Source organism: Tamandua tetradactyla, chromosome 2 (genome assembly GCF_023851605.1).
Source record: "Tamandua tetradactyla isolate mTamTet1 chromosome 2, mTamTet1.pri, whole genome shotgun sequence".
NCBI classification, from domain to species: domain Eukaryota; kingdom Metazoa; phylum Chordata; class Mammalia; order Pilosa; family Myrmecophagidae; genus Tamandua; species Tamandua tetradactyla.
In genome coordinates, this window is record NC_135328.1 from 30,740,345 (window position 1) to 30,763,580 (window position 23,236).

Sequence of the window (23,236 nt, forward strand, 5' to 3'; positions counted from 1 at the left end):
TTTCCACATTGCTATATAGTCCCATGCAATATGTGCGGCATATTTATACTGAAACATTATTCACTGTTCATCTGAAATTCAAATTTAACTGGATGTCCTGTATTTTATCTGGCAACACTATCCTAGGAAACATTTTTGATATTCTACGACTGGGGTAATGGTCCTACAGATAGAGGTCAGGGATGCCGCTAAATATCTTAGAATGCACAAAAAAGTCCCTCCACTGAAAATAATTATCCGGTCCAAAATGTCAATAGTGATGAGGCTGAGAAACTCTAAACTCAATGGTCATGAACTTGATGGGTCCCTCGCAGACAGAGAGCGCCTAGAATATCTAAGCTCATTTTCCGTTTGAAAAGGCAGCGTGGGGTTAGGGACAGCATGGTGTTCATGGCTGGAGGCCTGGCTTTAAAACCCTGTGAACAAAACTTCTTGCCCATAATAATGGGATGAAAACAGCCAGCAGGTGAAGGCAGCACGTCGAAAGGATTGCATACCAAGAGCATTGTGAGTGGCAAAACGCTCTACACACACTGGCTAAGTAGGGCAACAACGTCCAGCAGCTCAGGCGTCTCAGACACAGAGACGTCCCTTAGGTCCGACTAACAACGAATTCTCGGACTGCTGTAACTAGGAAGATGCTGGGAAACATACCGGAAGCAGCCGGGAGCCTGAGGTGTCCTCCCCTAGCAACCGTCGTGAAGGAAGTGGTTACGGCAACCGTGTCCGTTGCGCCTGCGCGGAGGCGCCGTCTGCTGACGTGGAGATGGGCCCGGGTGGCCTAGCTCGGTGCGCGGCGGGGAACTAGAGAGTAGCTGGGGTGGTAGAGCAGCCGCGGAGGTCCGGATGGCGGCGCCGCTCTCTCGGCGTCGGGAAGCCGTGGCTGCCGATCGGCGCTGCCTGGCACTGTTGCTGGTGCTGCTGCTGGCGCGGCCCGCCGGGGCCCTGGTGGAGGGACTCTATTGCGGCACGCGCGACTGCTACGAGGTGCTCGGCGTGAGCCGCTCGGCGGGCAAGGCGGAGATCGCACGGGCCTACCGCCAGCTGGCCCGGCGCTACCACCCCGACCGCTACCGGTCCGAGCCAGGCGACGGGGGTTCTGGGGGAACGCCTCAGAGCGCCGAAGAGACCTTCTTGCTGGTGGTGACCGCCTACGAGACTCTCAAGGTGAGAGGCCTGGGCTTTGCGGAAGGGCTGCGAGGACCCGCGGCGGGAAGCGCGTGGCGCGGCGCCAAGTACCCGAGGATTCTAGGCTTTCCCACCCAGCCGGAGCAAGGAGCCGACTCGGCTCATTGACGAGGGTGGGAATCCCCGTCAGGCTTTGGGGGGGACTGTATACCCCTCTACCAGGGTTTGGAGATGGGCAAGTGATTTTGCCGCACTGTCCCCCCTGAAAAGGTGTTTCCTTTTCTTTTTGTGACAGTCGCTGTTATGCAGAGCATTTCAGTAACGTGCAGTTTATACTTGGAAAAGGGTGATTATTATTACCAGAATCTGTGATAGAACGAGCACAGGAAAGGTCTCAGCATATTGAATGACACTGAACGCGCTAATTTCACGTGGCAGAAATTTGGTTTCTGCGTATAATATTATGACATTTAGTTTGAGTTTAAAAACCAGAAAAAAAAAAACCACTGAAAAGAATCAACAATGAGGCAGAAGACCGGATGCTTGATCTTTGCCCCTGACACTCATTTGTGACCTTGGTTAAATGACTTAGTATGTCCTAAGAGGTGTTTCTTCATATGTAATATTAAGGTCTTAATACTTCCTCACAGAGTTATTACGAGGATTAAATGTTAAGTGTGAGAAACCCCTTGTATAGAACTTGTGATTTAGTAGGTGCTTAATGAATGCTGTGCTTAACATTTGGGGATGAGCTCTAACTTGTAGTGAAGGCTCTGAGAATTTCCGGTAGGAAATATGTGAATATGTGTTTTGGCATTTGACAGTTTTGTTGAGTTCTGTGGTAATGGGGATGGGGAAATTTAACCGCTGCCATTGTCTGCTATTGTTGCAAAAAAAAAGATAATATGTCACACTTAGTGGAGATGTTGCTACTTCAAGTTGTAAGGTAATTCTTTCTAGTCTTTCTTTTTTTTTAAGATTACGTTTTCCATATTGCTATATGGTCTGCTTTTAATGACTGTACTTTGATTGGGATGACTATAATCTAGCCATGGATTGTTTCTCCAGATTAGCTTTCCAGAGGTGAAAATACTAAGTCAAGGAATTAAAGGCTTTTCATTCATGCTTTACAGAATTGTTGGAGTCATAAATGAATATGCCTAGTTCACTGACTTCTCACTAGCATTATGAGATTGTAATTTTTGTTGACAGTTAAATGAGTGGTCGGGGACTGAGAAAGTGCTGTGGGCCAAAGTCTTACGTTCCCACTATTTAGGGTCTTTGAGGAAAACCTGAGAAAAATGGGAAAGAAAGCTCTCCCTTTAGCCCAGCATGTGAAGCCCCAACCTGTTTTTTATGCAGTGAAGAAAGATAATGGTGGAGAGAAACTGCAGAAGACCTTTTGGTGCTGCCTCAAGGCCTAGTGGCACATGAAGAAGCCCTGGGCAGATGAAAAACTTTGGAAAGCGAGGGTAGAAGAAATGCTGCAATGATTGTGTTTTGCTGGGTTTTGTGGGTTTAGATTTGGCATGAGAATGATGAACATGTTGGTAAGAACATTGAAAACAAGTACCAAGGTTGGGGGTAGGAAAAGAGATAATTGAGAAATTCTTTCCCAAAAGGGCCCCAGGATTCTGAATATTCTTGCCATTTTCTTGAAGAGAGTTTAGGGCAAATTTGGAGGACTGGTCTTTTGGGTCTGTACAGTTGCCTCAAGGTTTTTACCCCTAAAGTTTAACATTGATTTGTCAGCCAATAAAAATAATTTGTTCACTCAAGAAAAGAACTCTTGGACAACTAAAAACTAGTGTCTGGAGAAAGTGGCACTTTTCCTCTTGGCCCCAAGGGAGGTTTGTTGTGGTGGCTACATATGCCTCTGGATAGGAAACTAGAATTGCAGGGGGTGGGGGATTTTGTAGCTGTTCCATCTCCACCCTAGCAGTATTACTGCAAGAGAAGGAAAATTAATTTGTGAGAGAGAACAGTTGCCAGGATAGTTTGGACCCTTGAATATCAGATCTGACTGAGCTCTATGAAAACCTCTAGTTGGAAATTAAAGAGATGGACATGAATTAGCTCCGCCAGGAACTCTTTACATCATTTCAGATGCTCACTCCTGGAATCATGAAAAGAACTTTTTTTTTTCTTTCAATTTTATTGCGATGTATTCACACATCACACAAACCATCCAAAGTATATAATCACCAGTTCACAGTGTCATCAGGTAGTTCTACATTTATCACCATGATCAATTTTAGAATATTTATGAAAAGAACTTTGACTTGCTGTGTGTGGAAGTAGTTATTAAAAACTAACAGGGTTTCTCGCCTGCTGTGCTGGAGACCTGGGTTCGATTCCCGGTTCCTGCCCATGCAAAAAAAAAAACAAACTAACAGGGTGGTGTGAGTTTATTTCTGTCATATTGGAGAATTGTGAGGAAATTGTCAGAGAATACTATGCAAAGATCTAATGAATTAATTGAAGTCATCCAATTTGGAGAGCCTCAACCTTTCAGATTATTCCCTTGAGGCAAGGAGGATGTAATCATTGTTTTGCTTGGATTATATTCTCAGGCTGGAAACAGAGTATGTGCCTGTGATAGAAGTCCAGGTGGCCTTTGCTAAGGGAATATTGGATAGAATAGTGGCAAAAGTTGGTGAGTTTCAGTGGATCTGAAATAAAACTGAATGTAGAATTCTATCCAGAGTTCCAGATAATCATTTATGGAGGCAACAAGTGCAGCCCTAGACCACAACTATAAATTTAAAGTTTTTTCACTTTTTTTTGTTTGCTATTTTTGTTGTACTCTCTTTCATCATAAAGATTAACAGAAAATTTTTGAAGGGGTTATTTATCTATAGAGCCAGCGAAATAGGAAGGGAGCTGGAATGGATATGTCCTCTTTTGAAGCCATGTTCAGTTATTTCTGGTATTTGAGGGAAAAAGTTGATTTCATATTTGTTTGAGAATGAATGAGTAACTTGCATCTCTGCAGCAATTTAACAGAAATTATCTATTCCTTGAAAATTGAAATATCTTAGTTGTAAATTCATTGGAGCCAAGAACCTTTTTTTCTCTCCCCATGATTTTTTTTTTTTTTCTTAGTTTCTTTTATTACTGGTCTGTTCAAGTTTCGGTACTTTTAATGTATATCATTTGAGAAGCTATGTTATATCCTCATTATAACTTGATAGTGGTGTTCTACCCAAACTTCTAATCAAAGATGAATATTAATAATAAATATGTCACCAAAATGGGGACTATATTTGCATAAGACATTGGTGGATTTATGACTGAGATTGTCTTGGTCAAATAAATGCTCCTTTGAGAGAGATCTTTTTAGATGGTGGCTGTTAAAAGATAAGTACACTAACTGATTTAAATGCAGTTGGTTGGTCATTGCTATTTTAGCAATGAAGATTCTACCTGTGCATAGAGAGGTTGAGGGAAACCAGAAAAAGAAGGATAGATAGATAATGGAAGACAAAAAAGCATTGGCATAGATGCTTTCACCAAGTTATGCTTCTTCACATTCCCAAATAACTTAGAATTCCAGATCTCAGGAGGACTTCAAACTATTACGATTTCACACACAGTTTTATATTTGTTTTGTAATATAAGTTAAGACAATTCAATAATATTTAGTGTATTCAGCTACTGGTGGTTTAGGGAATTCATGAACTTTGGAAGTTAAGTAATTGATCTCTCACTTGCTGTGTCAACCTTGGATCCCAGGGTGTAGGGGAATCTAGTCCCATTAACGTGTTTTTTTATGTGGGTATAGCACTTATCACACTGTACTTATCCCTACAAAACCATACTCCCTCATTTTAAAAAAGCTTTTTTTTTTTTTTGGTAAATATAACCTTAGTACCTAGTACCAGTGTCTGGCATGTCAGATAATGAATGTTTGTTAAATGAAAACTCTTATCTGGAGACAAATTCAGATAGAATGGAAATCGAAAATGAACTTCTGGCAATTTGGCATCCTTAAGTGAAGCCTACATTGTGACTATTTCATCCCAAAGTAATTGTCTTAATGAGTGGTACAGATGAAGTAGACTGGATGGGTATGAATGAAAGTTCTTACTGCTCTTCTCCCTTTGAGGAGAAAGTGTGTTCTGAGAGTTTTTAAATGAAAATTTTTTTTTATCATTTTTGAATGTAGATAAGAATTGGGTGAAATATGAAATATGAGAAATGGCATAGAAATAAACAACTGAGGGAACAGGTGGAAAGGGTGCATTTAGAAAAACTGATAGGCAAAAAATGGGTAAATAGTGGAATTTGACTGCATTTTGCAAGATCACAAGAGTAGGGCATAGAAAAGGTCTTGTAGGTTTTATTGCAAAGAGTGTTGTCCAGTAAATAGAAAGAATTAATTAGAGAGAGCCACCTTCTCTTCTCCAGCCTGGTCTTCGAAGAGAAGTGTCACTAGAACACTTCAGTTTCTTTTTATCAGTCTGATGGATGTGGCAGACTTTAACACTTAGGGAGACTGTAACTAAGTAGGGATTTGAGAGCCTGTTGCCTTGTTAGGTTACTGTTTATTGTTCATTTCTTACTTATTATGTAAAATATACTATTTTCTCACTCAATCCTTTCTTTATCCAGTACTGACATAGATGCTGGAGGAGGAGAACATAACAATGAAAAAGGTACAGTTCCTGCCTTTAAGCTCTTAATATAACAAAGGAGACAGATGCTTATTGTTTGGTTATTATTTATTTAAGTTATATAATAAAAGTATGTGCAAATTGCAGCACTGGGAGGAAGCAATTATTTCTAATTGGGAGGTTGGAGAAGAATGTACTCTTTGAGCTGGATCTAGAACAGTCCCAGGTTGATGTTGAAAGGACATTTCTGGGTAAAGGGAAAACTTGATCAACAGAAACATGGAGGCATGAATGAGCAAGACTTGTTCCAGAAATAAGGTAGTTTGGTGAGGTATGATAGTGACTGTATTTTCCCCAGCAGTGGTTACTTTTATCATATTGCTCTTTGCTTTGGCAAGGAAAATACCTAACTATACTTATTAATATTACTATTTTTCTTTTCTAGTATCAATTCAAATTTTAATCAGTTGTTTATAATAATTGGGTATTCATAAAAATATCATGAAATCTTTCTGTGACAGTTATAATGCTTATAAACAGCCAAATTAAGTAAAGTTATAGACCAAGGTTGGCAAATAGTTATCATTTCACATACCAGCTCTGATTAGTCATGACGACCTGGGACCCTCCTAAGGATTTTGAGGCCTTGTCTGGTTTTAGTGGAAGAATGGCATGTTTGATAATGATTTTTCCCATAGGCCTAGAAGAAGCCTGTGGTAGTATACGTGTCATATTTGCTATTTTCTGTTGCAAAACCATAAGTGTTGTTTATTCTTTACTCATTCCTTAATTTCCGCTATTACTCTACTAATGACCATGGTTGATTATACACCAAATGTGTTAATTCTGGTATTGTAACTGTCTGACACAGGATGTCATCAACAACCAATCAGAGCTCTTAATCAACACAGAAACTCTTGAGTTGATATAATTTTAGCCAGAAACTGAACACTTGACATTTTAGTTTAGATTGGGCAGATTTGTCATGAGTAAATGGAACATTTTGAGCTGTTGACTACAGCACAAAAACCATTATTGCATTTTCACGGACTTTATGAGCTTTGCTACTTCTAGGTTGGAAGTCTGTAGTCTGTGAGATACAGGGTAGGAAGACTGTTTCAAGAGACTGGACCTCAGTTTGGGATCAGATGATGAAGGTCCTCTTAGACTCGGTTCAGGAATTTGAATAGTTACCAGAGTTTTAAAGTGGAGAAATAGCATGTTCTAATGTTTGTTTCAAAAAGAATACTCTGAGAACAATATCGAAGATGGATTGGAGAGGGCAGAAAGATATTCTGTACTGAACTCATGATTTTATTTCCACAGTTGTCTCTTTAGTAACTTGCGAATCTCTTAGTTGGTTCATTTCTGTTCCACTAACGTTGCTTCTTTTAAAGCTACTGCCAGTTTTTTTCTTTCTTCACTGTTCACTGTCTACTTCCTCATCTCCCTTTCATTCAAGCTACTGTAAGCAGTGACGTGCATTAGCTAATGTACTGGAACAGTTCCTTTTTATTATTGTTTTATTGTGAAAAATGACATGTATACAAAAAAGCAATAAATTTCAAAGCACACCACATCAATTAGTTATAGAACAGATTTCAGAGTTTGGTATGGGTTACAGTTCCACAATTTTAGTGTTTCCCTTCTAGCTGCTCCAAAACATTGAGGAGTAAAAGAAATATCAATATAATGATTCAGCAGTCATACTCATTTGTTAAATCCTGTCTTCTCTGTTGTAACTCTACCTTTTCGTTTGATCTTTCTCCTAATTTTAGGAATATTTGGGTTATGCTCATTCTAACGTTTTCATGTTGGAAAGGACTGTTGATAGTTTGGGATAGGAGGATAGAACTAGTAGTTGATGTTCTGGAGAGTCTGGCCCCTTTGGGTTTCATGATATATCTGGCCTAGGAACCTATCTGGAGGTAATCATAGTGCATGGAACCTTTGTAGAATCTCAGAAACCACCCTAGGTGTTCTTCAGGGTTGGCAGGAATGGTTTTGGTTGGGGGTTGACAAATCATGATGAATCTAGTATCTAGCTGAAGCCTGCCTAAGAGTAGCCTCTCAACTCTATTTGAACTCTCTCAGCCGCGGATACCTTATTTGTTACACTTCTTTTCCTCCTTTTGGTCAGGAAAGCATTGTTGATCCCACAGTGGCAGGGCCAGACTTATCCCTGGGAGTACCATCCCACATAGAGAGGAGGGTAGTGATTACAAAGTTGGGCTTAGAGAGAGAGGGGCCGTATCTGAGCAACAAAAGAGGTCCTTTGGAAGTAACTCTTAGACATAAATATAGGTAAGCTTAGCTTCTCTCCTACATAAGAGAGAGCCTGAAGATCAAGGGCTTGACTTGGGAGTCCCTGATGTTTGAGACAGTATCAGGGGTTTCCCCAGTGGTAAAGTTTAATAGTTCCATATTTTTTTCCTCATCCCACAAGGGACTTTGCCAGTACTTTTTAATGATCTGTTCAACATACTCTGAGATTTATCTGGGCATTACATTAAGCTATACAGAATTACAAGCCCTCATTTCCATTCTGGGTTCCCTGTGTTTGGGTTGTTTAAATGATCTATTTGGACAGATTGAGTTAGAGTATGTGCTACAGAAAATTTAATTTTTGGACTCCAGCATTCCATTGAAAGGATGGAATTGTTTTTTTCCTTCATTTCAAAATTTCCACAGTTTTTCTTTGCATCTTCTCCAAACTTGTGGTCTCTTCCTCTCTTCATCTTAGTGAGCTCGGTCTACACAGTAACTGTAATTAGAAATTTTGGTATCATTAACATCTCCTTGATTCTTGTACCCTTTTAATCATTAAGTCCTATTTATTCTACTTCCTCTTCTCTGAAATCTCTCTCCCTCATTTCATTCTTTACCAGACTACCAGAGTTGTCTTTCAAAAAGATATTTCTACTCAATGCTGTTGTTCTCATACTTTAAAACATTTCTATTTTGAATAGCACAGATGAGACATCTGTGCTCCTTAGCATGGCATATAACATCCTCTAGCATTCTTTTCCAAAGTATTTTCCTAGCCACATTTATGATGCTTCTCTTCCTAAATTTCCTCAGTGTGCAAGCTTCACTGAATCCATTATATTCTTTGATGCTTCTATACCTTAACACTTGCTCCCTTTGCCAGGAGCAAGTTTCACCGTTTCTTATTTGCTTTTCAAGATCCAGCTCTCATTTAATCTCTTTTCTGAATTCCATTGCCAGTGGTCCCAAAGAGAGTTAGTCAGTCTTTTGTGCCTTATCACATTGGGTTGTATTTTCTTTACTTGCTAGATGTTCTTCTGTATGGGCAGATTCTATGATGCCAGGACCTCATCTCATTTGTCTTTTTATCCTCCTTTGTATTCAGCACAGATTTGAGGGTTTGTTTTTGTTTTGTTTTTAAAATGTACAATATTGAGTCAGTCATTGTTAACATTTTATCCCATTTGCTTTCTCTCTCTATCTCTCTCTCTCTCACACACACACACACACTTTCTTTGTAGCGATAGTAGTCTTAGACATGACATTAGACCCTAAGCACGTCTGTAAGCATTTCCTAAGAATAGGCACATTCTTCTACATGACTGTAACACTAGTATCACACAAGAAAATTAATAATTCTGTATCATCATATAATATTTCATCCAATGTCTTTTATAATCTTTACCCTGCTGCCCCCTCCATCAGATTCAAATTAGGCGGGAATCAGGATCCAATGCAGTGCTTTTTCTTTTCCATAACATGGACTTTTTTAAAGAACCCAGGCCTTTTTTTTTTGTCATTAAAAACCATTTAATGTATTTATTTATGCAGTACCTCCCTAAATTATTTTTTATTTATTTTTAAAATTGTTTTAAACGTAACAACAAACACAAACATTCTTACTATATGATCATTCCATTCTACATATATAATCAGTAATTCACAATATCATTACATAGTTGTATAGTCATCCTCATGAGCATTTCTTAGAACATTTGTATCAATTCAGAAAAAAATTAAAAGAAAACAGAAAAAAATTCATACATATCATACCCCTTCCCCCTCCCTTTCATTGATTACGAGCATTTCAATCTACTAAATTTATATTAACATTTGTTCCCCCTATTATTTATTTATTTTTAATCCATATGTTTTACTCATCTGTTGAAATGGTAGATAAAAGGAGCATCAGACACAAGGTTTTCACAATCACACAGTCACATTGCAAAAGCTATACCATTATACAATCATCTTCAAGAAACATGGCTACTGGAACATGGCTCTACATTTTCTGGCACTTCCCTTCAGTCCCTCCGTTACACCTTGACTAAAAGGGTGATATCTATTTAATGCATAAGAATAACCTCCAGGATAACCTTTCAATTCTGTTTGGAATCTCTCAGCCATTGACACTTTACTTTGTCTCATTCTCTCTTCCCCCTTTTGGTCAAGAAGGTTTTCTCAGTCCCGTGGTGCTGAGTCCCAGCTCATTCTAGGATTTCTGTCCCACATTGCCAGGAAGGTCCACACCCCTGGGAGTCATGTCCCATGTAGAGAGGGGGAAGGTGGTGAGTTTGCTTGTTGTGTTGGTTGAGAGAGAGAGGCCACATCTGAGCAACAAAAGGTTCTCTTGGGGGTGTCTCTTAGACCTAATTTTAAGTAGGCTTACCCTATCCTTTGCGGTGCTAAGTTTCATATGAACAAACCCCAAGATTGGGGGCTCAGCCTATTGCTTTGGTTGTCCTTACTGCTTGTGAGAATATCAAGATTCTTCACTTGGGAAAGTTGAATTTTCCCCCCTTTCTCACCATTCCCCCAAGGAAACTTTGCAAATACTTTTTTATTCACTGTTCAAAGATTTGATTTTTGAGTTTATTGAATCTGAGATATTATGTTACATGTAGGAAATGTTTGCAGGAGTTAGTTGGAAACAGGAGGAGGCAGGAAAAGCAGATATGAACATCACTAGTGTTGTGTACTTGAGACGATATGTAGCATGAGGAGAGATGACATAGAAGAATATAACGGCAGTAGTGACTAGAAAAGAAATGAAACTAATAGCAGTTCATTTTCTTCCTCTTTAGTAGGATATAATGGCCTAGAAGAAATTTTAGGGGAACAGAAGTTATTTATTTATTTTTAATAATAATTAATTATTATTTAAAAATAATATTTAAATATACTTAATATAATACTTAATATTTTTAAGTATTACATGTGTGTGTTTCTTTTTCAAAATATTACTAATATATATTTTTAAGAATGAACAAAATGTTATTAAGGTTTCATATATTATTGGTTCCTGGTTTTTACCACCCCAGTTGGTTTTTCCATTCAGTGTAACAGGAAATTTTTAATGTAAACCTGGCTGCAATTTAAAATTACTGCAATTTCTGTTTATTGAGATCAAATAATTCATTATCTTTTTCAAGAGCAAGAATATAATCTACTTTTGTCTCTGGGGAGGGGGGAAATGATCATTTTCATAAGAGAAGGAAGGATTCAGTGCTTTCTTTGCTCTTGGGTTTCCTCTTGTTCACTTTTGATCTAGATATTGGTGGCTATGTTCCAGTCCTCCTGCATATGCCCAAAAGGATTGGGAGTGGAGTGGACACCAGCAGAAGCACCACTTATTCCTGTAGAGATTAGAAGCAAGGAGCTTATTGCCCTGCTTATCAAGGCTCAGGACAGAGAGGAGGAAGAAACAAGTATAAAGGTTTTGTTTTGGAAAGAAGTTGGAATCTCCTGACCCTGGGACCTTAAGATCCACAAAATTGCTGAAAGAAAAAGTACTACCTTATTGAAAGGTAAGCTATAAAATTGTTTTAAGGTTTGGGCTATTTTAGCCACATTAGCATATTTTTATAAGGAATGAACTCAACCAATCATTTCTATAAAGCCAAAGTTTATATGACATAATCACCTATCTAGCCTGTTGGTGAGAGAGATGAAGGTGTGTGTGGCTAGAGGGATGTAGTAAGGAAGAACTTAAAAAATTTTATTCATTTTTGAAAAAACATTTACTGAATGCCAGGTACTGTGCTAGGCTTTGGATATACAGAGATTAATGAGTCACCCTACCTATTTTCTAAAAGTTTTCATTCAAGGGAAAGAAAAAGCTGACGATTACATTGTGATAAGTGCTATAATAAATAGGTACTAAGTGTAATAGGAGCCCAGAATAAAAGTGGTCTAACTCTGCCTGAGGTAGTAACATTGTGTTCTATAGGATGAATAGGAGCTCAATGAGGTAGGAAAGAAAGAGAAGGACAATTGAGTTAGAGAGAATTATCTGTTCAAAGACATGGTTGTGAAAGAGCATGTGGTACTTGAAGAACACACCAGATTCCCCATACCGTGATCTGAATGTTTGATATGGGCAAAAGAGGGAAGAGTGGTAAGAGATGTTGCTAGTTAGGTAGGTTTGGGCCAGTTATGGAGTTCCTGACACATGCCAAGGACATTTTAACTCACCTTATGGGCAATGGGGAAGTATTGGAGATAAAAATGAAAAAATTGTTGGGTTACCTTGGTTCCAAGATGGGTAGGACAAAAAATAAATAAATGGTTTTCAAATAAGAATATGCCTGTAGCTCTCTAATTGAGTCTCAGAAAGATGATCCTTCTAATTCTGTCTTTTTTGCTAGTATTTCTGATATCCTTGTGTTCTTTCTAGGCTGATTCTAAGTTTTGTAGATTGACTTAGGCTTTTGAGACTCCCATCTCTTAGCAGTTTGTGCCAACCATGAACACTTTGTAAAGAGTTTTATTGATGTCTCAGCTAAAGATTGTTTTCTTTATATTGGAGAGAAAGCTGTAAATCCTACAGTGCAGATTCTGGCTTGACTAAATACTGCTATAACAAGGAGGTGTCCAACCTTCCTGTCTCTAGTCATGACCAAATGAAGTCACAGATTTATGGTTGACCCCAAAGAAAAGGAAGACAGTCTAAGAAAAGTCAAACTTAAACCTGAAACCTTTGTTGAAATTAGTAGTTTGAGAACTCTTAAGAAGGGCCTGGATAACCCCAGAAGCTCTATTTGGAGTAGAGAGACCAGATACAAAGTATAAATTTTGAAGTATAAATTTTGAAGTAAGTCTGTTAGACTTGATGAAGTCACAAATCTGGGGACCAGTGAGAAGCTGGTGACCCTGGGGGAGAATTGGGGGAAGTGCTTGGCTAGGGATATCTGCATTCTATGGTATGTGACTTTCACTCAGATAAGAACTAGGAAGAAAGGATAGTTATGGAAAAGATGGCATCTGCATACTGTATTTCAGTGCTGCACATGGATCTGGCTATGTATTTCAAACAAGAGTAGTAGAAACAGCCGGGCTGGGTTAGGGCTGTATAGATAATGATGCTAGAGGATTGTAGGAATCTGATACGGTGTGGCATTTAATTTCAAAACTACATATAATCTAGTTGGAGCAAGGAGAAGACTTGCGTTTAAAGAAAAGCATTTCAAAAGACATCTGCCAAGATTGGGAGGCTGAGTTAAAAGTCAGGGACTTAAGGCCCAAATCAGAGCATTTCTATAAAATTCTACCAAAAAAGCAAAAATTGAGGGTGGATAGAAAGATTCTCAAAGAATATTTTAAAGTACTCAAAATAAGATTCATCAAGAGGTGTGGATTTTACTTGTCAGGACTTTCTGTATGACCACTATAAAATTTGCTCCATCTTGGCTAGAAGCTCTGGAATATGCTGATGGTTTAAGGAAGGAATAACAAATCGACACTTAAAGCATGTGGTAGCTGCCAAAAGAAAATCCTGACAGAATGTACAAGGAGTAAATTTAAAAAGAATATCAGCCTGAGCTCAGCCCTCTTTATACAACTGGCAATTCTCATATGAAATGGACCCAAGGCATGCCATCGAATAGACTTTATCTTCATAACTAATTAAATGAGAACTAATTTATCTAGTATCAGATACTAGTCAGAGAGAACAAATGGGTGTAATGAACATAGGAGGACTTACTGAGTACGAATGCTTTTACTCAAATTCAAAATTCCTAATAGAAAATACGGAATGTTTTTAATGAATGGAGGGGAGATTTTGTCATTATGAAACTCCTTGTTTTAAATCTAAGAAATTACATATTGTAGGACTCAGAAGGAGGCCCTGAAGAGACCTCAGAGCCTCTCTCTGCGGCAGATCTGTACCTACCAGACACTAGATAAAGACCTGGAAATTCCTTTAGCTAGAATCTGAAATTTTATGAATCTTGAATAATTCATCTTAAAAGGGAACACTATAAGTTAAAAAAGATTTTTGTTTTCCTAATGGTTTTTATTGCACTATCTTAAAGAGGATGACATTTATTCCTATTAGAGGTTGATTAGAATTAGAGAAGGTTTTAAAAAATGTTTTATTTGTGAACATGTCAGAATGTTGTAATTCTTCCAACCTGTTTGTATGTGTAAGGAAAAATCTGTTACCACACTTCTGTACTGAGCTAAAACAATGTGTTATAAACAGTAAAATACTGCCTATTTGTGATGTATTTGTATAATTTATGTCATTAGATTTCCAAAACAACCCTGTAAAATTAGAAAGATACAGAGTATTATATCTCTTTTACAAATGAAGAAGAATGAGGCTTAGAAAGGCTAAAAATTTTGCCCACAGACACAAAGCTAGTAAATCAGTGTTTAGATTTGAGCACTAATCATTTCATTATACCACATTGATTTCCTTGATGTTTCTTTGAGATGAGCATAATTCAGTTTTATAGACACAGAGTGGCTTCATCTGCTTTTTTACTGTTTTTATTATTGCTTCACAAGGTTGGGACGTGATTGTGAGCATATACAACAGAGAGAAACATTTTTTTTATCAGTAGTTACCAGTGTTAAAGTTCTGGGTACAAGTCTATATATGGTTTCAAGAGAGATGAGAAATTTTTGTTTGATTTTATTTTCATTCAGTTTACTCTTGTCTAATTATAAACTTGTAGATTTAACTTAACAGATTCTAAGCCAGGGCCATTTTCTAAGATGAAATTGGGTATCTTCGATTTTACAGGATGAAGAAACACGGAGAGATTATGATTACATGCTGGATCACCCAGAGGAGTACTACAGCCATTTCTACCACTACTATAGCAGGCGCTTAGCCCCAAAGGTGGATGTGAGAGTTGTGATTTTGGTCAGTGTGTGTGCAATTTCAGCATTTCAGGTATGCATCTGTATGTGCATTAGTGCTAGTTGTTAAAGTTGAACTAGATGTACTTTTCTGTATAATTTTGTTATCTATTGAGATTCAGTGGTGGTGGTGGGAGGGCGCGGTGCGTGGGCCGGGAATCAAACCTGGGTCTCCCGCATGACAGGTGAGCATTCTACCACTGAACCACCCATGCACCCTGAGATTAGTTTTTTACATTAGAAAAATACTTATTAATCTATCAAGTAATGATATTGGAATCTTTGTCAGCGGAAAATCTAAGAAATTATAGTGAATGTCATTATATAATGAAAACAAAATTTAAAAGCCTAGCTATTTTCTCATTCCTTACTCTAGAGTATTTTCCACATGATAGCCAGCATGAATGTCAGCTGGATCTATTTACCTTTCTAGAACCTTTTCAGTAATTTTCTGTTAAACTTGTGAAAAATCTGAACTCCTAATATGGGCTACCAAGTCCTATACGATCTGGCCCCTACCTCTCTCTCTCCACTTTCTTCTTGAACTGTAAATGAGAATGGGGCGTACTCACTGAGCAGATCCAGCACAATGGCCCTGTTTCCGTTCCTGGGACACCAGGCTTCTGCCTACTCAAAGCCACTATATCAGTTTCCTCTGCTGGGAATATTCTTCCCATTCACTTTTTACCTTGCTGGCTACTTGTTCATACTTAATTTCAGATTAAAAGAAGATTCCTTAGTGTAGCTTCCCTTTACTGTTCACTTCAGAAGTCTTCCTTTTCATTCCTTTTCTTTTGAAAAACTTACCACAATTTGTAATTAACTACTTTTTTTTTTTTCTACTTTTCATCTCTGCCATTGCTGTATCACAAACTTTGGGCACAGGGGTTACACATAGGATGTGTTCAATAAGTATTTATTGAATGAATGAATCCACATAAACTATTAGGTTTATTTTTCTTGTTTATGAGATTCTGCTAGCAGGAGAACTCACTGGGATGGTGAATAACTAATTTAAAAAGCATGTATTGAATACTTTCTATGAACAAGGCCCTGAGGGATTAAAAGGGAGAGAAAGAGAGACAGAGACAGATTGAGCATAGTTTAAATGCCCTCGAAATCAGTGATAAATCTAATCCAGAGCAGTTGTGAGATGAATAAATCACGTTTTGTAGAGAAAGTAGGGAGAGGATGAAACTGTCAGTCCAGGGGACAATAATGAATTTCTCTTAGCACATGCTGGCTTTGAGGTTCCTATAAGACATCAAGAATTGCTGTCTTTCAGACATTTGTATATTTTGAGTCTGGAGCTCAGATGCCATGCTATATGAGCTTGCCGTAGGAGGGAACAGCATAAGAGAAGCATTCTGTGGAAAAGATTCAAACTTGCTGACTCAGCAAGACAGCCAGAAGTTTCCTCCCAGGACTCTGCCAGTGCTATCCAATAGAACTTTCTGTGATGTTAGAAGTGTACTGTCTAGTATGGTAGCCACTAGCCACATGTAGCTTTTCTTTTGAATTGTGGCTAATGTGATAGAAGCTAAAGTTTTAAAGCATATTTACATTTAATTAAGTTTAAATATCACTTGTGGCTAATGGTTACCATATTGGATAGCACAGGACATTTTAAAGTTCAAGTACATGGGAATGTAACATGGTACAGTCACTGAGGAAAGCAATCTATTGGTTCCTCAAAAAGTTATGTATAGAATTACTGTATAACCCGGCAATTCCTCTTCTAGTTATAAACCCAAAAAAAGTCAAAACAGAATCTTAAACAGAAACGTGCACACCAGTGTACATAGCAACATTATCCACAGTAGCCAAAGGGTGGAAACAATTTTAAATGTCCACCTACCAGTGAATGGATAAGCAAAATATGGTACATACACATGATAGAATATTATTTGACCATAAAAAAAAATGAAGTTCTGAGACATGCTGTAACATGGAAGAACCATGAAACTTGCTCATGAAATAAGCAAGATACATAAGGATGATTATTGCATGATGTCACTTATAAGAGATATCTAGGAGGGTGGGCAGTGGTGGCGCAGTGGCAGAGTTCTCACCTGCCATGCCAGAGACCTGGGATCAGTTCCTGGTGCCTGCCCATGCAAAAAAAAAAAAAAAAAAAAAAGATATCTAAGACTACCAAATTTGCATGGATAGAAAGTAGATTAGAGGTTACCAGGGGATGGGGAGGGGGAAGGGAGAGTATGTTTGGATATGGAGTACGTGTAAATAAAATTTTTTAAATTTAAACCAAACCTCTCCTTCTGAGAAACATTTAAATTAAAAAAAGTGTAAGGGTAATTTAAATGTTTCTCAGCAGGAGAAGTTTGGGTTTTCGGGACAGGAAAATTCTTACATGTGTAGGACTGCTGTGCGCATTGCACAGTACTTAGCATCCTGGCTCCCATCTATCAAATGCCAGTAGCACTCCCCATCATCATGACCACCAATAAAGCCGCACACATTTTCCACATGGCCTTGAGGGCATTTAGAACTATTGAAATAGGTTAAAAGAACCACAATAACTTACTAGGTTGTTTAGAAATTTCACAAAAATTTAACTTCAGCCTGATATCAGTGTTCCCTACTGTTATGCTTCAACTAGCCATGCCTACCATGTACTTCTTCAGAGGAAAAGAACAGGTCAGGTGACCAGAGTGAAGCAATTTGCTAAGCAATTTGCTAGTTTGAAAATTAATTTTCTGGTATAATTCCCAGGAATGATTCCATATATGTGAGAAAAATCCCTATTGAAGATTATTATGTATTTTAAATGTTTCAGATTTTATAGAAGTATTGCCCTTTCAGAGGGTACAAAGATAAACAATTTTAGTTTTCTGTTTTAGACAATGTAATACCCTACTAACTTTGTTTTTTTTGCGATTCCTAATGGATTTCAGCTAGAATATTTGAGGATATAACATCTCCACCATAGGGCTTTTCTGACAATTAATGAAATTCTTTGTGGTTGAATGTGTATGAAGTAAGTTAATATTTTCCTGTCCAAATAAGTAGATAGTTCAAATGTTTTGAATCTTTCATTTTAGAATATCATGAGCATTACTGTGGTGTATATAGATGCTTTAGGAAAGAGACGGAAACGAATATAGCTGTGGGAAGCTGTACCTTATGATTTTTTTTTAACAAATTCCTCACCAGTTAGCTATTTTTTTTGGACCTTAACTCTTCCTCCAGTAAGAATTTGAAATCTTAAAAGGTCAAGATTTCTTAGTAATAGTGATCCAGGGAAGAACCAGAGGGTAAAGATGTAATATTATAGGGATAATTCCACTGCACCATCCTTTAAACTTGGGTATCTTCTGTCTGAATTAGTGACTTTTGACTGGGCTTGGGCTTTACCTTATCCAGCCTTGAGGTCCTATTCTAGAGCACACCTGGACATTATTTAGCTGTATCTTTTACATATTCAATCTTTGAGATCCTTATTTTTAGTTAATCAGATTAGGTTTCTTGGGTGAAGGCATTTACCAAGACTCTACTATTGCTTTACTTTAGGTAAATTTTGGTAATAACACTGACTCATTTTTCTATATTAAATTTCTAGTTTTTCAGCTGGTGGAATAGCTACAATAAGGCAATCAGCTACCTGGCTACAGTGCCTAAATACCGTATCCAAGCTATGGAAATCGCCAAGCAACAGGGACTGCTCAAAAAAGCCAAAGAAAAAGGCAGAAACAAAAAGTCCAAAGAGGAAATTCGTGACGAGGAGGAGAACATCATAAAGAACATTATAAAAAGTAAAATTGATATAAAAGGAGGCTATCAGAAGCCCCAAATTCGTGATCTTCTCCTATTTCAAATTATCTTAGCTCCTTTTCATCTGTGCTCATATATAGTCTGGTATTGCCGATGGGTCTATAAGTTTAACATCAAAGGCAAAGAATATGGGGAGGAAGAGAGACTGTATATCATACGTAAATCTATGAAAATGTCAAAGTCTCAGTTTGATAGTCTAGAAGATCATCAGAAAGAAACTTTTCTTAAGCGGGAACTCTGGATAAAGGAGAACTATGAGGTGAGTGGTCACTGCTGTGATTTGGATATCATCTTCCTTACTAAGTTAAAACTAGATCTATGATAGGGATCAAAGAAGGGTGCTCACATTTTTAAATCCAAGAATTAAATAATGAATAAAGACTTGACTTTATGGAAAATATGACTATATTTGGTACTGAGACAATAGTTTTTTTTGTCTTATAGTCTTTATTATCTATTAATGAGAAATAAGGTGTTAGAATTTTTTTCCTTTTTTAAATTTGTGTTAATAAAACCAATCAACATACAATATGAACATTTTTTATCACATAGTTGTATATTCATCATGATCATTTCTTAGAACATTTGCATCAATTCAGAAAAAGAAATAAAAAGAAAACAGAAAAAAATTCATACATACCATACCCCTTACCCCTCCTGTTCATTGATCACTAGCATTTCTATCTAAATTTGTTTTAACATTTAACATCCTTCTATTATTTGTTTTTATTCCATATGTTTTACTCTTCTGTTGATGAGGTAGATAAAAGGAGCATCAGACACAAGGTTTTCACAGTCACACATCACATTGTGAAAGCTGTATCATTATACAAGCATCTTCAAATGACATGGCTACTGGAACACAACTCTACATTTTCAGGCAGTTCCCTCCAGCCTCTCCATTACATCTTGACTAACAAGGTGATATCTTTTTAGTGCATATGAATAACCTCCAGGATAACCTCTCGATTCTGTTTAGAATCTCTCAGCCATTGACACTTTATTTTGTCTCATTTTGCTCTTCCCCCTTTTGGTCGAGAAGGTTTTCTCAATCCCTTGATGCTGGGTCTCAGCTCATTCTAGGATTTCTGTCCCACATTACCAGGAAGGTCCACACCCCTGGGAGTCACGTCCCACGTAGACAAGGGGAGGGCAGTGAGTTTGCTTGTTGTGTTGGTTGGAGAGAGATGTCTTAGGCCTAATTTTAAGTAGGCTTAGCCTGTCCTTTGCAGGGTTAAGTTTCATATGAACAAACCCCAAGATTGGGAGCTCAGCCTTTTGCTTTGGTTGTCCCCACTGCTTGTGAGAATATCAAGATTCTCCACTTGGGGAAGTTGAATTTTCCCTCTTTCTCACCATTCCCCCAAGGGGATTTGAGACAATAGATTTTTAACTTGTACCTTGTATCTTTTTAAAAGATGAACTTCATATACAATAATTGATTCTAAAAAAAGTTAAGAATTTAATGTTAAACTGCAATGGGTTGAGGATAGATATTTCTGCAAGGTATTACAACTTTCCATTAGTTGCACAAATTAAAATTTTGTCCTCACCAGTTTTCCTTCAGTCGTGAATTTTTTTAAAAGAGATTTAAAAAATTTTTTAAACAAATTTTTTAAAAAGAATAAGAGATGGAAATTTTGTTGAGATAATTGTTCATTTAAAAATAATTTCTCCTTAATAATTAACATACATGGAAAGTTGCATTTATTTTACTTTTAAGTTTATTTACAGGAATGCCTTTAAAATTTGGACATTTTAATAAATGTATTCTACAAATTACTTTTGAGTTGATCACTTGCCCACCAACAGTACTAAAGAAAGACTAGCATATGATTTTGTTTTAGGTTCTGAGTAAAATTAATTGGTTAGTGTGTTAAACATAAGAATATAAGAATAAATATAAGAATAGAGTACAGTGAAACTACCTTCTTTATAAATTGAGATTATTAGTTTTTTCCTTCTTTAAAATGTGATCTCGTAATTTAAGATTTTAATGAAAGTAAAAACAATTTTAGTCTGAATTATAATTTAAGTAACTTAACATATTATGTACTGCCAGAATGTTTTGGCAAGGAGATAAGTGAAGATATGTTCATACTTGTCAATCACATAAAAATGGGAGTTAACAAACTGTATAGCTCCAAAACTATTTGAAATTTTTCTTTGTAGATAGGGCTACTTAACCTATTTCAATAAGAAAAATTTCAAATGGTTATTGTAGTCATTACTTCCTAATATTTGGAGATGAAATAACTTTTTCAAAAAATGTATGTGGCTATGAAACTAACTTTAAGACTTTTCCATTTTGCTTTGGCTAACACACCCCTTAAAGTTATTGAACTGTGGTTGTTCTTTGTTCTTAACCTATGTGGTTTATTTAACCTTCTTTAGAAACGTAAAAAATATATATTTTCAACAACCAATAATTAATCTTTGAAGATAAAATTAGATGTCACATTCACTTTGGAGACATACATATATTTAAAGTCAATTTGTTCCTTGAATGGGATCAACAAATACTGAAAGTCATCAGTTCAGTTTACCTGGTACCATGTTAAAAAAATAAAGTGTTGATTCTTTGATATTAGACATTAGTTGTAAAGAGAAAATGTTTAAACCCTTTAAACTCAGTTTTTATATGATTCAGTGAGGAAAGGAGTGTTTTCCTAGGATTTGGAAATCAGTAACAAAAAATTGCTAGTTATTGTACAAGTTGTTCTTTTTAAATTAACACTGAATGTTGAAGTACTTAATTGTTTAATATTTTTCAATGAATGGTCTTCAGAAGACAAACTAATACATTCATTGGGAAACTTGTACCTAAAATTATATTCAAGGAATATAAATATATAAGTATGACAAATTGACAAATGTTTCTCTGTGGATATAAAATCAGTAAGTATTGTTGGTACTTGTAGGCCTACAAGCAAGAGCAAGAGGAAGAACTAAAGAAAAAATTGGCAAATGACCCTAGATGGAAGAGATACAGGAGATGGATGAAGAATGAAGGGCCTGGACGATTAACGTTTGTGGATGACTGAAGATTGTGAGACAGCTGCTATGCCAAACCTTAATTGTAATATTATTTTCATAATTGAATTATTTTAGAAATGTATCAACTTGCTCCTCAGCAGTAACTAAAATTCCTCGAGTATTTGATTAAGCAGAATAATGTAGACGCTTTCCCTTAAAACTTTATACACAAGACATTTATGGTTGTTCAATTTTTATAATCTTTTTGTGGGTTTTGTTAAAAAATCTGACATGAAGATGTATTAGTTGCCATTTAAAAATTTTATATGTTTAGTTAAAAGATTTGACTTGAAAATTATTAGATACCACTTAAAATTTTTACATGTTAAGTGTTTATTCTTAAAGAGTGTTTCCTTGTTCTTTGTTACAGTCCTACATTTTTCTGCTCTCATGGGCTTTTATTTTCACAGAACATAAAAAGTATAATAGCATTTAATTACATTATATTGTGTCTTTCTAGACACAGACTTCTTCAGCAGAATGATTCAACCACCATGCCATCTTCATTATGGTCATTATAGGATTGAAATAAGTTTCAAAAACCTCTCTAGGAGAGTCTTCTGCTAGAATTCTTTATAATATTTCCCCATCTCCCCAAGATCAGAAACTCTCCAGGAGAGTAAGTCTACCTTCGTGTCCTTGTAGGATGATCTTGATTACAGTCATTATAGAACTATAACTTTATTCTCAAACATTTCTCCAGAAGAGATCCTATAAAAAGGTCTTTTGTACCACAGTATTGTTTTTGTTTTGTTTTGTTTTAATTGGAAAAAAAAAAAAGGGCAGGGCAGAAACAGTGTACTGAAAAGTTGTTTGTGTATTATAAAGTCCTTGAGTGGTATGAACTATCCAGTGTACATGAGAGCATTTACATGCATTTAAACCAGACAGAAAAAGTGCATGGCTATGTGCTGTTCTATTGATCAATGAAATATAAAATGTTTCCATATATGTGGAAGTGAAAGTAATCCACACATAATTTGAATCAGGCATGATACTGTACCGAAGTATTGATACTCATCTATGACAGTGAAACTATTCCTGTTAAAGGATTTATTCCATTGCTTTATATTAATAAAATGATTTCAATATATCATAATTTTGTTGGTATGACATTTTAAATAAAAGATTAACATAGTGTTTTTGTAATATATAATTTTAAAAGATTAGTGTCACATAGTAGATGTGCAGAGTCTGTTTCTAGCTAAAATAAGTAAGCTTATCCTTTCAAGAGCTTAGCCCAAATATGTGAAATATGCAGAAAGGCAGAAGACTGGAGTGCCTTGCTAACATAGCCAAAGACCTGAGGCAAATTGTTTAATCTGTCAAGGCTTCAGTTGCCTCAGTTATTCAGTTGGAATTTGACACACACAAAAAATTAAAGTTGATAAAAATATAATCATATCATTTCAAAATTTAGGAAGTGCAGAGGGCCCTGCTGCAGCTCCTAAATTTTGAAATGATATGATTATATTTTTATCAACTTTAACATTTTTTTTGTGTGTGTGTATGTCTGTCTAAAAAAA

At 36.7% G+C, this 23,236-nt stretch overlaps 2 protein-coding genes across 2 annotated transcripts in view; one reads left to right on the plus strand and one right to left on the minus strand.

Moving 5' to 3' along the window:
- PTGR1 (prostaglandin reductase 1) overlaps positions 1–762 on the minus strand; it is a 69,926-nt gene extending 69,164 nt beyond the window's left edge. The window contains exon 1 of the mRNA XM_077141887.1: positions 655–762. The gene's annotated coding sequence lies outside the window, so the exon portion shown is untranslated. The remainder of the gene's footprint in view (positions 1–654) is intronic.
- DNAJC25 (DnaJ heat shock protein family (Hsp40) member C25) lies at positions 747–22,848 on the plus strand. The gene is made up of 4 exons (XM_077141878.1): positions 747–1,167; positions 14,764–14,916; positions 18,463–18,933; positions 21,596–22,848. The coding sequence occupies exons 1-4, from the start codon at positions 847–849 to the stop codon at positions 21,716–21,718; spliced, it is 1,068 nt and encodes a 355-aa protein (XP_076997993.1). The 5' UTR covers positions 747–846; the 3' UTR covers positions 21,719–22,848.
- Positions 22,849–23,236: the final 388 nt, after the last annotated feature.